At 43.5% G+C, this 15,212-nt stretch overlaps 1 protein-coding gene across 4 annotated transcripts in view; it reads right to left on the bottom strand.

Annotated features, from left to right (window-relative positions):
• Cep72 (centrosomal protein 72) overlaps positions 1-14,848 on the bottom strand; it is a 29,942-nt gene extending 15,094 nt beyond the window's left edge. For 2 of the 4 annotated variants that reach the window (XM_087552535.1, XM_087552542.1), the window contains exons 1-4: positions 14,731-14,821; positions 11,980-12,107; positions 10,838-11,030; positions 7,497-7,605 (exon numbers count right to left, since the gene is read on the bottom strand). In XM_087552535.1, the coding sequence (XP_087408661.1) occupies positions 7,497-7,605; positions 10,838-11,030; positions 11,980-12,107; positions 14,731-14,809 (509 nt within the window). In that variant the 5' untranslated portion in view covers positions 14,810-14,821. Of the gene's footprint in view, positions 1-1,602; positions 1,647-7,496; positions 7,606-10,837; positions 11,031-11,979; positions 12,108-14,730 lie in introns of those variants that run through there. The other 2 variants (NM_001400076.1, XM_087552564.1) reach the window with 2 other exon arrangements.
• Positions 14,849-15,212: the final 364 nt, after the last annotated feature.

Raw genomic sequence — 15,212 nt, 5'->3', positions numbered from 1 at the left:
GAGGTTACACATGCTCCAGCAGATGGCTATAACTACCCACTCACATATAGAATGTGCTAAGTGGACTCAGTGGGTTAACAAAACAAAACAAACAAGAAAAGCCCTACATGAAGTTTCAGAAGAGTGGGAATAGAGGTAGGCTACGGAGGAACTGCATAGAGGAAAATGAGGTAGAAAGAAGGGGAAGGTAGTGGTGCCTAGGAGGTAGCTCTGTTAGTCAAGTGCTTACTAGAGAAGCACAAGGGCCTGGGTTCAGATTTTACTTTCTCACAGATAGGAACTGGGCAGAGGAGCATGTGTCTGTGCTGAGCATGGGGTAGGAAATAAGACATGAAGATGGCAGATCCCTGTAGTTCCTGGTTAACTGCTCTATCAGGGTCAATTTGCTCTAGGCTCAGTGATAGATCTTGTCTGAAGAGCTAAGGCAAGGCGTAAGAAGGATACTTGAAATTGACTTTCACTTTTACATACATGTATGCACACACAAATATGAACACACACTACCCACAAGCACACAGGTGGGTGGCACATGAGGAATAAAAACTTAGGTTGTCTTTTCATTTGGTATTGGGAAGAAAAGTAATTTAAATATTAAAATAGTATATCAAAAGTATATATCCAACACAAAAGGCAGTAACAGAATCTCTAAGGCACATAATTGGCATAGGGAACAGAAACAGAAAGATGACAGAGGTCCTTCCTTACCAACAGTACAATAAGTTAATATGGGTTGAGCTCTCCAATTAAAGGACAGAGATTGGCAGAAAAAAATGAAAAGCACAATTCAACTATATGCTATGCGTTAAGATACTCACTATAGAGTCCAAGTTGCAGAAGGGTATTCCATGTGAATGATGCCAACGGAATAAAAGGAGGATAAATAACAAAAAATATATGTAAGCATATGTAAGCTTCAGAAAATCAGGACCAAGAAAAATAGTCCAAAAGAAGCTAACTAAAGGAAAACCGAACCAAACCTTTAGATACTTTTGTTGTTGTGATAAAATGCCACTTAAAGAACACAAGCAACTTTAAGAACTGAGAGTTTATTTAGGGGCTGAAGAGATGGCTCAGTGGTCAAGAGCACTGCCTGCTCTTCCAGAGGTCCTGAGTTCAAACCCAGCAACCACATGGTGGCTCACAACCATCTGTAATGGGATCCGATGCCCTCTTCTGCTGGGTCTGAAGACAGCTATAGTGTACTCATACATAATAAATAAAATAAATCTTTTAAAAAAAAGTTTATTTAGCTTAAAGTTCCAGAGGGGTAAGAGTCCACCATGGCAGGCAGGCACGGCAGCAGGAGCAGGAAGCTGAGAGCTCATACCTTAATCACAAGTGCCAAGAGGAGAGGCACACGGCAAGTGGAGCAAGGCTGCATACCCTCAGAGCTTGTCCCCCAGCAAGGCTGTACGCCTAAACTCCCAAACCATCACCACCGCACATTTCTCAATTCAAACCACCACACCTTATCCACAGAGAAGCAAAGATAAGATTTATCTGACGTCTAAGAAACTATGTAAGAGGGAAGAGAAAACTAAAGTGTTGAAAGAAAAGCAAACAACAAAACTTTATGTAGAATCCCGTTTCCAGCAAAATTACCTTTTTTTTTCGAATGAAAGTTGAAGGGATGTGTTGCTAGGACTGCTGTCCAAGAGTTGTTAAAAGTTCCTCAAAGAAAAACCCTATTTACATCAACAGAAGAAAGAGCAATGGGGAAAATACAATAAAGTAAGAACCTTTTCCTTACTTTTAACTGATTTTACAGATTACAATTTTTCAAAAACAGTCATATCATCATTATGCTTGCCTGTGTTTTACATGCACAACTCAAGCCACGTGTGAGTAAGTGGTTGACAGTGGCTCAAGTGGAGGGAGGCCCAGAAATACTGTGCTGAACAAGGCATTCACTTGGTCTGTGAAAGAGGTATGTACTCAAAGTGGACACGGATCAGCTGGACAGCCAACTCAACAGCAACTACTAGGAAAGGTGAGAAACCAATGGCTATGTTAATGTGGAGAAAATGAAATCGGGATGCTCTGTAGACATCAAAAACAGCAGAAAGGAAACAGAAGATAAAAGAACAATGAACATGTAATGATTAGAAAGTAGCAATGGATATGGTGGCACCGGTCCAAAGATGTTAATAAAACACTGTAAACACCGGTGTAGACACCGGTCAGCTAAGAGAAACAGATTGAAAAGACCCACTTATATGCTGTCACAGAGATTTCTTGTCATCCTCCTCAGGCTGTGCCTTGTCTGGAGACTCCGCTTTGAAGACAAAGAAGATCGTGCATCTTGAAGCACAAATAAACAATCCCATCTGGCACTACCCGTAATGTAGATCTATAACTAATTCATTCCTAAAAACAGAATGAGTGCCCCTATAAGTTTACCACCACCTACAAATTTATCAAAGCAAACCGGGACAATGGGAACACACATGATAATACTATCAGGAAAGCCAGGCCTAGAACTTACCAGATTATTTGAAGGGTGCAACACACTTACCTGAACCCCTCGAGGAGGAGAACACCTAACAGACAGCAATGGTCCCATTAACCTGTCATGAATTTTTAGGATGTGAGAATTCCCAACTATTCCAGGAACTTCAGCTTAGCTCTATCCCGTTACAGATGTGGCCTGCTCTACTGTTATCTGTTACACGGTCACGGTCCTGCTCTTTTCCACAGCTCCTACAATCCCACATCTCATTTCTCTAACTTCCTTTTTACTGTTGTTTGGGGACAGGGTCTTTCTACATGGCCCTAGCTGTCTTGGAACTCACTATGCAGACCAGGCCAGTCTCAACCTCAGAGATCCGCCTGCCTCCAAAGTGCTGTGATTGAAGTGCTGAGAGAGGTGTGTGCCTCCACGTCCGGCTCATTTCTAGAACATCATACACCTCTGACCTTGCAGCCTGACTCTCCACTCGCACCTCCAGCAGATCCCAGTAGGGTTTATCATCTTATTTCCACAGAGACTCTTGGCATCTCTATCACCTTCCTACCTTTCCTCTCAGGCCTCTTCAAATCTCCTTTATCTCTGCCATAGCCTCTTTAAGTCTTTGTAGCCACTGTGTAACACACACACACACACACACACACACACACACACACACACACACACACCTGAGACATACAAAGAGACAGAATAAAAGTAAATTTATACATAGATACTGACTACCAAGGGTGGGAGTGGATGAAATCAAGCCAGGAATAAAAATTAAGACGTTTCCAATGAAGACAGATCAGACATTTGATAGGAAATGTATGTGTGTGTGTGTGTGTGTGTGTGTGTGTGCGCGCGCACACACTCCTCTACACCATGTGAATTCCAGGAATGGAGCTCAGGCTGTCAGTCGTTGAAGCAGCCACCTTCCCCACAGAGCAGTTTTTAAACAGTATGTTTTTAAGAGGATCTTGTTACATGCGATAGGAGGTTGCTTAAGCCTTACTAACAACTTAGACTGTGCTTTTTTTTTCCTATTTTGTCTTTTGAGACAGGGTTTCTCTGTGCAGCTCTGGCTGTCCTGGAACTTGCTCTATAGGCCGGGCTGACCTGAAACTTAGAGAGCTACCTGGCTCTGCCTCCCAGAGTGCTGGGATTAAAGGCTTGTGCCACCACCTACTGGCTTACATTGTACTTTTAATAGCAAGTGACTCATCAGTTATATTTTTTATAATTATTTGCAAAGAAAATATTGTTTATTTCTTAGCCATATCTACCAGATGTTATAGGCAATGAATATATCAAAGAATTATTCATATGGTAGTTTGTTTAGTTTTCTTTTCTTTTTTTTTTAAATGGATTTCTACTGCTACCAATAAGCTTCACTGAGACTATCTTCAGACAGAAAGAAAAAAAAAGGAAAAGGAAACTCCCTTAAAGCAGTGAAAAGGAAGCTGGACATCCCAGACATGGAGTTCTCAGCAAGGAATATGACAAGATAGCAGGAGCCTGTAACTGAAACACCAAGACTAACACATAAAAGATGAACATTTGCAGAGAAGGGCTGGAAGTCCTTTCCTGCCTGGGCTTTATGTAATAAATACATCATATGCAAGAGAGGCTCGTGATATGAGGCCTTGTGGAGGTGGGGGCTATGTAAATGTCAGAGAACAGGTCATGGGGCTCCTCTTTTGAAGGGCATGCTGCGCCTGCTCGTGAGATGGCTTCCTGTTCTCAATAAACACTTTCTCTCTAACCATGTAGAAGTTTCTTAAAAATAAGTATGCGCTATTTAGTTTTATGTCAACTTAACACAAGCTAAATTCATCTGAGAGGAGGGAACCTCAATTAAGAATATTCCTCCCGACACCCGCGGATCCCGGCCCGCAGCAGGTCTCTGCTCCCAAACCCCGTGGGAGAGAGACCTCACCGCCTGATCAGGTGGGCACTCCTGAGGCTGCAGAGCGGAGGAGACCAACAACACTGCCCACCCCTGCCCACATCCCTGGCCCAAGAGGAAACTGTATAAGGCCTCTGGGTTCCCGTGGGGGAGGGCCCAGGAGCGGCAGGACCCCTACGCCTGAGACACCGCCGGAACCTGAAGGAAACAGACCGGATAAACAGTTCTCTGCACCCAAATCCCGTGGGAGGGAGAGCTAAACCTTCAGAGAGGCAGACAAGCCTGGGAAACCAGAAGAGACTGCACTCTGTGCACGTCCAGACGCCAGAGGAAAACACCAAACGTCATCTGGAACCCTGGTGCACGGAGGCTCCCGGAAAGAGCGGCGCAGATCTTCCCAGTTGCTGCCGCCTCGGAGAGGACTTAGGCAGCACCCCACGAGTAAACTTGAGCCTTGGAACCACAGGTAGGACCAACTTTTCCCCTGCAAGAAACCTGCCTGGTGAACTCAAGACACAGGCCCACAGGAACAGCTGAAGACCTGTAGATAGGAAAAACTACATGCCCGAAAGCAGAACACTCTGTCCCCATAACTGGCTGAAAGAAAACAGGAAAACAGGTCTACAGCACTCCTGACACACAGGCTTATAGGACAGTCTAGTCACGGTCAGAAATAGCAGAACAAAGTAACACTAGAGATAATCTGATGGCTAGAGGCAAGCGCAGGAACCCAAGCAACAGAAACCAAGACTACATGGCATCATCGGAGCCCAATTCTCCCACCAAAGCAAACACGGAATATCCAAACACACCAGAAAAGCAAGATCTAGTTTCAAAATCATATTTGATCATGATGCTGGAGGACTTCAAGAAAGACATAAAGAACTCCCTTAGAGAACAAGTAGAAGCCTACAGAGAGGAATCGCAAAAATCCCTGAAAGAATTCCAGGAAAACACAATCAAACAGTTGAAGGAATTAAAAATGGAAATAGAAGCAATCAAGAAAGAACACATGGAAACAACCCTGGACATAGAAAATCAAAAGAAGAGACAAGGAGCTGTAGATACAAGCTTCACCAACAGAATACAAGAGATGGAAGAGAGAATCTCGGGAGCAGAAGATTCCATAGAAATCATTGACTCAACTGTCAAAGATAATGTAAAGCAGAAAAAGCTACTGGTCCAAAACATACAGGAAATCCAGGACTCAATGAGAAGATCAAACCTAAGGATAATAGGTATAGGAGAGAGTGAAGACTCCCAGCTCAAAGGACCAGTAAATATCTTCAACAAAATCATAGAAGAAAACTTCCCTAACCTAAAAAAAGAGATACCCATAGGCATACAAGAAGCCTACAGAACTCCAAATAGATTGGACCAGAAAAGAAACACCTCCCGTCACATAATTGTCAAAACACCAAACGCACAAAATAAAGAAAGAATATTAAAAGCAGTAAGGGAAAAAGGTCAAGTAACATATAAAGGCAGACCTATCAGAATCACACCAGACTTCTCGCCAGAAACTATGAAGGCCAGAAAATCCTGGACTGATGTCATACAGACCCTAAGAGAACACAAATGCCAGCCCAGGTTACTGTATCCTGCAAAACTCTCAATTAACATAGATGGAGAAACCAAGATATTCCATGACAAAACCAAATTTACACAATATCTTTCTACAAATCCAGCACTACAAAGGATAATAAACGGTAAAGCCCAACATAAGGAGGCAAGCTATACCCTAGAAGAAGCAAGAAACTAATCATCTTGGCAACAAAACAAAGAGAAGAAAAGCACACAAACATAACCTCACATCCAAATATGAATATAACGGGAAGCAATAATCACTATTCCTTAATATCTCTCAACATCAATGGCCTCAACTCCCCAATAAAAAGACATAGATTAACAAACTGGATACGCAATGAGGACCCTGCATTCTGCTGCCTACAGGAAACACACCTCAGAGACAAAGACAGACACTACCTCAGAGTGAAAGGCTGGAAAACAACTTTCCAAGCAAATGGTCAGAAGAAGCAAGCTGGAGTAGCCATCCTAATATCAAATAAAATCAATTTTCAATTAAAAGTCATCAAAAAAGATAAGGAAGGACACTTCATATTCATCAAAGGAAAAATCCACCAAGATGAGGTCTCAATCCTCATCTTCGGTTGGTTTATATACAAGTGTGCAATTTCTAGGCTTGAAAGTAAAATGATGCTATCTGGTGCTGGATAGAGGAGCCTTATTTTTTATTATGGCAGCTTGCTATTTTTGTAACATGGTGATTTGGTTGAACACAATAAAGTACAGTAGTAACTGAAAAAAAAAAAGAAACAAAACTGTACCTTTAAAAAAAGGTACAAAGAAGAGGGGTGTATAGGCAAGCCTGAAGGGCATTTCCTTTACTAATGATTGAGAGGGGAGGGTCCAGCCATCCCTGGGCTGGTGGCCCTGGGCTCTATAAGAAAGCAGGCTAAGCAAGCCATGAGGAGCGAGCCAGTAAGCAGCATCCCTCCATGGCCTCTGCATCAGTTCCTGCTTCCAGGTTCCTGCTCTGTTTAGGTTCCTGCCTTGACTTCCCTCAGTGGTGGATGTCACCTGAAGTGTAAACTGAAACAAACCTTTTCCTCCCCAGTTGCCTTGGACACGGTGTTTCATCAGAGTAACAGAAACTGCAACTAAGATCATATACACACACAAAAGGAAAACAACTAAGATCATATACACACACGAAAGGAAAACAAATTTTAGAAACAGAAAAGAAATTTCCCATAACTACAGATTGAGGCCATGGTATATGCTCTCCCTTAGTGCCATAATATGAACAGCAAACTTAAAAGAAAAAGCTGACACAAGAGACACCCAGAAATCCAAAATGCAGTATTCTGAGGTATGGCTACCTACACGGCAGCTTTTGCGTTTGAAAAGGACTGGCAGTATGGACGAACTTCAGAAGAAACAGAGAAATAGATGTCTACCACCTCTACTTGAGCCTCAGTCAGAACTGAGAACTTCTGTCTGCTCTGCATCCTTGACTCAGGGACAGGTGGCACATAGACTCTCACGTCTGATGGCTGAACGTCCTGTCAACAGGCAAGCTTGAAATCCATCTCCAAGTGGAACCACATCAGTCCATACCTTCCAACTGTCAAAGTGGCTGAGAAGTTCTCCTTTGAGTCCAGTGAATCCTCTGGGGCAAAATGAAGCTGGGAAGCCTTCCGCTCACTCTCTCTCACAGGACGGTCATCTAAAGAGAAAATTCCCAAGAACTGTAGAGAACAGGGGCAGATGATTGCCACGTTCTTCACGAGAGTGGTCACACCTAGTTGTCCCATTCTGGAGCTCACAGTACCAGAAGGCTTTGGTGCTCATGGAGACACAAGCTCTCATCAGTGAATGGCATGCATCATACTGCAATGATAAGCTCTGGTGGCTACACTTGGCTTCCTAGCAATGCCAAGAAGCGAGCCTATGCCCTTAACGCTTGCTGTCTGTGAGCTGCACTGGAACAGGCTGATGCTCCTTGCAAAAGTAGGACACGTAAGGTGCACATTTAAGACATTCTTCTAAGATGTTTATTAAATGTGCCCGCCAGACACTGGATAGGTCTTGTCACATAAGCACACTAAAGGGTCTGCATAGAGGAAAGTCCTCACCACAATGAAGACTCGGACTATGTTGAGTTTGCTCTTAAGGGTGAGTCCTCAGAAGCCCAATGCTGGAACAGAGACGGGCCTTGACCAAAAGGCCTTCTGACATGTCTTATATAAATACCCAAGGAGGACAAGGTCCTTAGTTTTGAAAGTTTCCTCATTTTATCAGCGCACTCATGTTGCAGTAGTCAGGTTCCCATGGCACATGCAGTTAGGTTCCCAAGGTATCTTCTAAACAGTACATACTCCATGGCACACAATTATAGAAAATAGTAAAAAGTGAGGAAAACCCCCACGATGTTGCGTAATTACATGTGTCTTCTCTGGACTAGGAGAACATGTCTGAGCTTCGCTACTTTCCCCTCAGAGGCTGTGCAAACCCCTTAATTATTCCATCAAACTCAAACGCAAAACATCCAAAGCCAATAAAGTTCACCCCACACACGCACTTCCACCTTTCCTGGCAGTAGTATCTTCCCTGACCCTTTGCTCCTTTCTCTACAGTCTACCCAGGGCCTCCCGAATTCCCACCAACCAGGACCAGGCCCCTCTGCAGGCCCTGTTCAGGACCGAGATGCTCTTTTTCTAGCTTCTGCTGATCCCGGGCCTTTGGACAGGATTTTTCCAATGACTCTGATTTCGGTAATATCCCTTTGCTATGTATGAAAATACCTCTTACATTGCTTCTCCACACAAACTGTGTGATTCTGAATCTAAACTTTTCTGGCATGGGGATGGCCGTGATTTAAACCTGAAGAGTCTCAAGACTACCATAGTTGTAATGCTTCTAAATACAAAGCCAAAGTCAACTGTTTATAAAGTCACTTAAACAGTCAAATAAAGGATAGAACACAAGCACACATCCCTTCCAAGTATCTTCAAATTAAACCCAGAAATTCCAAGTATGCTTTAACTAAACAATGTGCTCTAGGCAGCTGGCCCATCTGCACCCAGGCTCAACACTTTGGGGGGTCTAACAGTGTTCCTGCCCACAGGTCCATAGCACAGACACTCAGCTGTATATGGGACATGGGGTCTCAGCATGGGGACTGGAGCATTAGTGTCAGCACTCACAATGTGCTGGAGCTGGGCCTTTTGGGTCAGGACACAGAAGGTGCAGGCACTCGGCACCCCCCACCTTTGGCCAACAACTGTACCTCGGGGTTAGAGATTCATAACCACCTCTGCATTGGCAATGCACAAATGAGAAAGGTTTGCTCAACATTGCTACTGCCCATCCTGCCCTGGGAGCTCAGCTCTTGTGGAAATGTAACCTGTTAGGTTAGGAGAGGCCAGCCCATACTCAGGGCTATCGTCAGGTCCTTAAATCCCCTTTAGAGGACTGAAGAAAATAGTTCCAACTGAGTTACTAAATAGGTGACTTCTGATAATAGCCAAACTGTGGCTGACCAGGGAGGACAGCTTTTCAAGAAGTAATTCAGTAATTTACATTGTTACAGAAGGATGAAATAAAAGGAACATGATTTCATGTTGCTAAATATTCCTTCTATTTCTAAAAACATCCCTGAGATTCATGGAAAGGGAATTTAAGGCATCAGAACACTATTTAAACATGGAGAGTCACTTCATGGTCAAAATATTCTAGCCCTTGGTGCTATGACAAGAAAGCCCAGACTGTATGGATGAATTTAACTTGATGCTTACTGCTTACTCACGAAAGCTCTTGACCTACTGATAAACCAACAGGACAGGACTTACACAGCGTCCATCTCCCAGGTCCGAGGAACGGATATGCAAGGCTAGCTTGCAGACTATCCATGGGAAGGCTGGCTGACTGACGGTGTCTGTGCTGCATTTATGTGGTGGGTATAAATCCAGAGCTGACTCATATCTGGCCAACCCATGCCTGTCTACATATAAGGGTCAGGTTAAACTAAAATTAACCAGACAAGCTGGAAGACACTCAAGCCTACCAGTCTCTTTTTGTTGTCATACTTTTTACAAAACTAAGTACACATCTGTTTGTGTGTGTGTGTGTGTGTGTGTGTACGAGTGTGCACTTGTCACTGTGCATATGTAAAGGTCAAAGGGCAACTTGCAGCAGTTCTCTCCTCCCACCGTGTGGTTCCTGGGAATTAATTCAGGTCATCAGACTTGGTAGCAAGTATTTTTATCTATTTTACCCACTGGCTCAAAAACAAGCATCTGAACTTTACTTTTTCCAAAAGACTCTGAATGTTAAACACTGAGCCTCTAGTCATTTGCTATGGAGGAAAAGTGGTCTATTTTTCTAATATTTCTAATAGAACTTTGGTAGTTCTATTGCTTTGATGATCCTCTAGGCACAGGAGGTCTGACCCCAATAACAACAGAAATTCCAGGAAATGCTTACAAGCTCCCTGACCTACAAGTCCTACGAGTACCATCCTGGGAACTTACAGATGTTAGCCAAGGAATGACCTTGTAAACTTGGCATTTGTTGTTGTTGGTGGTGGTGGTGATGGTGACAGTGGTGTGCCAGAGTATGTGTTGTGCATTCATGTGTTTACTAGTGCATGTGTACATGTGTGTGCATGTGGAGGTCTTTTCTAGATGTTATCCATCTTGTTTTTCAGATAAGGTCTCTCCTGGGCCTAACACTTGGTGATTAGGTTGGACTGGCTGGCTAGCAAGACTGAGTACAAGCGGAAGAAGGCTATCCCGGAGCCGACAGGGATTTAGCAAAAAAACAAAAACAAAAACAAAAAAAAACCCCAAAACCCCAAACTCAGCTTCTGTTTCCGGCATGAAAGAACAGCATAATCGGTCCAGGAACAGAAGCAGCTCCATGCACGAGGCTGCGAGGGCAATGGAGGCTCCGCCCACCTAGCTGCCGGAGCTTCGGGAGCATGTGCACGACAAACAGGCGGTAGTCAGACTCATTCTTCACAACAGGGTTAAGCCGAAAGTCCACATCCTGGAGCTCCATGAGGGTGTGGAGCCTAAACACTTCTGCTAGTGAAGAAATACAGTTGTAGTAGAGGTTGAGACTCTCCAAAGAGACGAGATACTGTATGCCCTGTTAATACAAAAATATCTCACTCAGTTCACCATGAAAAACAAACCATTGGTACAGGCTAACCAGTTTAAACACACTTATAATGAATATACTACTACCAGGAAAAACTAACCATGGAACATGTTCTCATTTGTGAAATTGTATGTTCCATATAGGGCAACAACCATCTGAGGTATCTGAATAGAGGCCTGTGAGTCCCAGCAGGACTAAGCACAGCTACTCTCTCTTGAGTGCCCAATATGAATCAAGCTATGTAATTTACACAATTTCACTTACTCTCCATATACCCAGATTAGGAGGCTAATGCTTAGGGACCAAGAGAAGAACCAATCCTTGGTGTAGCAGAAGCTGGAGCCTGTACCTAAACTAGTCAGACTCCGAAACCGACGTTAGGAATAATCTCCATTAAGTACCATCTTCCTAGGCAATGACACCCTATGTTTCTTTCAAGGTAAGGCCCTCCTCTCTGAATTGAGCAATAAGCAGTATTTATACAAACTTCCCACTTGTGTTACCTTGGGAGACTTTTTATTTTCAAATCATGACTGGGCACCTGCAATGAACCCCAAATTTGCACACTGCCATTTAGGGTAGAAGGCCAAATGCCCAGCCATGGAGAGATCAACCTCCAGAGGGAGGCAGCACAGCAGATGAAGGGACAGAGAGGCATGGGCATGCACACTTCAGGCTTTGGGACCTGGCTTCCTTCCCTTTAAAGATAATCCATCTTCTTCAGGAAGCTATTACTTTGTCATTCAAAGCAGTTTAAAGTAGAGTGGGGCAGGCTGGACACTTAGCTCCAGATGAGCACTAGTGGCAATAAAACACACAATCATTCTAAAGGTACATTCTATAAGCATTCTGTGTGGAGTTTCAAAACATGTTGTATGTTTATCATTAAAATATGTTCCTCTTATACTGATATTGTCACAAATAAGCCTAAACGTACCTCAAGACTAACCAAGGAGTTACGTGAGAGGTCTAAGGATTTTAGAGCTGTCAAATGCATCAGAGAGTTCCCCAGGTGTGTAATCTTCTCTTGGTATGTTCCGGGAATCGATAAAGATCGAAGCTCAGCTAAGAACAGAAAATTGAAAGAATTTAATCTTTTTTAAAATTGAAAATAGTAAAATAGAAATTCAACTCAGGGGGAACATTTTAGAAATTTCTAGAAATACAACAGATACTGACAGACACGCAATGTTTGACCAAAGTGTAATTAGACTTATAGATTATATCCTAGGCCCATTGGTGTATTTCTTATACATCAGAGGTTGGCAGAGAACCCTGATAAGTCATTTCACCAAGAATCTCTGCCCTTAGTGTCTGCTTACCTTGGTCCCTCTCCTATCACTTATCTTCCACCATCCCTAGGGCCACAGCAAGATTCTGCTCCCTCATTTCCTCTTAGTAATGTTAGCCATGGACCCCTGCTTCCCTACCTCGATTGCTGGCTAAAACATCTACTTGCCCATGTCATACTTGAAACAGAATCTTCTCTTCTTATACTGCAAAAATCCTACTGCACCAGGGCCTATGCCCATCTCAAAGCACTGAACACAGTCTTTTTTAATGTTCTTGTTTGGTTTGTTAGCTTTTGAGATAAATCTAGATAGCAGAGGATGGCCCTGAATGCTAGATCTTCTTGGCTCAAGCTCCTGGGTCCAGGATTACAGGCGTGGACCACTACTTCTAGCAAGTTCCTGGACTGCCAGAGCTACACAGAGAGACCCTGTCTTCAAAAGAATGAATAAATGAATAAAGAAATAAACAAATGACAGCGGAGAGCAGGCTGAGCACTAGGATTCATTGTTATCTGCTTCCTAACCTAAATGCCACATACACAGCCCCTACATCCTAGCCACTATGCCTTCCTCACCTTGACTTTTATCTCCTCCAACTGAGTCAAAATAAACCTTTTCACTCTTAAGGTTGCTTTTTGTCAGTTTTTTTTTTTTCCAAACAAGAAATGAGAAAAGCACTAATGTACCCTCTTACTAAATAAAACCCTTAGATGGAAGATCGTTCTGATTGAGCTGAATACTGTCAGGCAATAAAATGAACCTGACACTCATGAACATTCCACTCAGCAACACGATTATCACTGTACTGGGAACATGCTCCAATAGAAACCAGATTCCTGGTCATTAAACAGTCTCTGCAAACCTAAGAGAACTAAAATCACACACAGTATGTTCTCTGGCCATAATAGAATTACACTAGAATCAACAGAAAAATAACAAGAAAACCTTCCTTCCAACACACGATTCTTTAAAAACACATCCCTGGGGTTGGGGATTTAGCTCAGTGGTAGAGCGCTTGCCTAGGAAGCACAAGGCCCTGGGTTCAGTCCCCAGCTCCGAAAAAAAAGAACCAAAAAAACAAAAAAAAAAAAACCCCAAAAAAACAAAAAAAACCCATATCCCTAAGAATAAAAAAGTGAGCAATTACTAAATAATTCATAGGACTAAGAAGATACCTAAAGGGATATTTTTAAAAGCATAGTGAAATCAATGAAAATTAGAGTTGGTTGTGGTGGCAACTGCCTGCAATCCTAGCCACTTGAGAGTCTGACTAAAATTCCAAGGCCAGGTTCGGTTAAATATGGAGATCAAGGCCATCTTGCCTGAATACCACACTTGAAAAAGTATAAAAGGTTGGGGTGAAGTTCCATGACTTAGCATTTACTTAGCATATGAAAAGCCCCAGGTGCTCTTACAAATAGGAGAGACATAACACTAACAAATATGTTAGTGTGTGCACCTATGTAATACGTAAAGAGAAATGTATAGATTAAAATATTTAAATTATAAAAAAAGCTTTGATCCACAAGGTTTCACTTCTAGAATCTAAAGAGTAAAATAGGGCTAAGCAGGCACAAAGAAAGAAAAAGGTAAAAATTAAAAACAGTGAAGACAAATCAACCAACCCCAAAGTGGTGTCTTTGAAACGATCTATAACCATAAATCTCCAACGTGACTGAAAAACAGAGCCAGATTAAGTACCATATGTGAAAATGGTGATATCTCTACAGATCCCACAAGCATTAATAAACTAGCAATAAAGAATGCTGTCAGTTCTATGTACCTGTTTAACAATCAAGAAAAACCGATAATTTAGATAACGAAAATTCACTCTAGATGAAACCACTGTAAGTTTAAAGTTCGAACTTGTACCCTAAAATCTTCAACAATGGAAAAGTCTATGCCTGCGTGGTTTTATTGTAAAAGTTCAGGGGGAAAAAGTTAAAAAAAAAAACAAAACAACCAGAATGACCTCTTGCACAAAACATAAAGAGGCCCTGATGTCCAACTGCATCCCTCATAAATGAAAAGCCATGTAGGAACCCAGGAAGAGAGCTGCAACGAAAAGAGGTAAGGGCTCAGCACGACCACAGCTCCACACATAAAATCCCTCATAAATGAAAAGCCATGTAGGAACCCAGGAAGAGAGCTGCAACGAAAAGAGGTAAGGGCTCAGCACGACCACAGCTCCACACATAAAAACAGACTCGGTCCACGGCTCTCCCGGACCACAGCCACGCCCCTCTCCACAAACCCGCCCAGTCGGCCCCGCCTCCCTGCTCCACGGGCCGGGACCGTTTGTGGCCAAGTGGCGTTCGCACTGAGGCAGAGCTATCAGGCCAGGCAAACCAACAGGGAGACTCTGAGCCCCGGGTGTCTGTCTGACCCCAACGCACCCAGGTCGCGGTGGGGACCCAGGCCGCTGCGCTCCCGGACAGTCTCTTCGCACAAAACCAACCGCTGACCTGGCGCCATATTTTCAAACTCGACGCCGGCGCGTGGCGCCTGCGCAGTGTGGTGTTCTGGGATGGGCGGGACCAACCCTGCAAGGGGCGGACCCAGGAGGGTGGTCGGAGCTTCGGCTGTGTTTAAAACTTCCTCTCGGAGCGTTCTGGTCAAGACTGAGAGTTTTAGATAGGAGGAGGGTTCATCCTGGCCCTAAGTCCTCAGTGGGCCTCGCAGAGCAATGGGTGACATGACATTGTTAGCGCCCCTCATCCTCTCGTAGGGGCAATACTCCAGTATGCTGCGTTGCTAGTTAGAGCTCTCCTTCCTTTTACAAAAGCTGGGCTTGTGTGTCACCGCAGGGAAGCACACCACAGTACTTCCTCTTAATGCCACACCAGCCTGTTGACAATGTTGAAAGGAATCCTTCCGT

The sequence above is a fragment of the Rattus norvegicus genome, chromosome 1 (genome assembly GCF_021556685.1).
Source record: "Rattus norvegicus strain SHRSP/BbbUtx chromosome 1, alternate assembly SHRSP_T2T, whole genome shotgun sequence".
Classification (NCBI taxonomy): domain Eukaryota; kingdom Metazoa; phylum Chordata; class Mammalia; order Rodentia; family Muridae; genus Rattus; species Rattus norvegicus.
The sequence above is the reverse complement of the archived record's forward strand: the minus strand, read 5'-3'. Positions and strand labels throughout refer to the sequence as shown.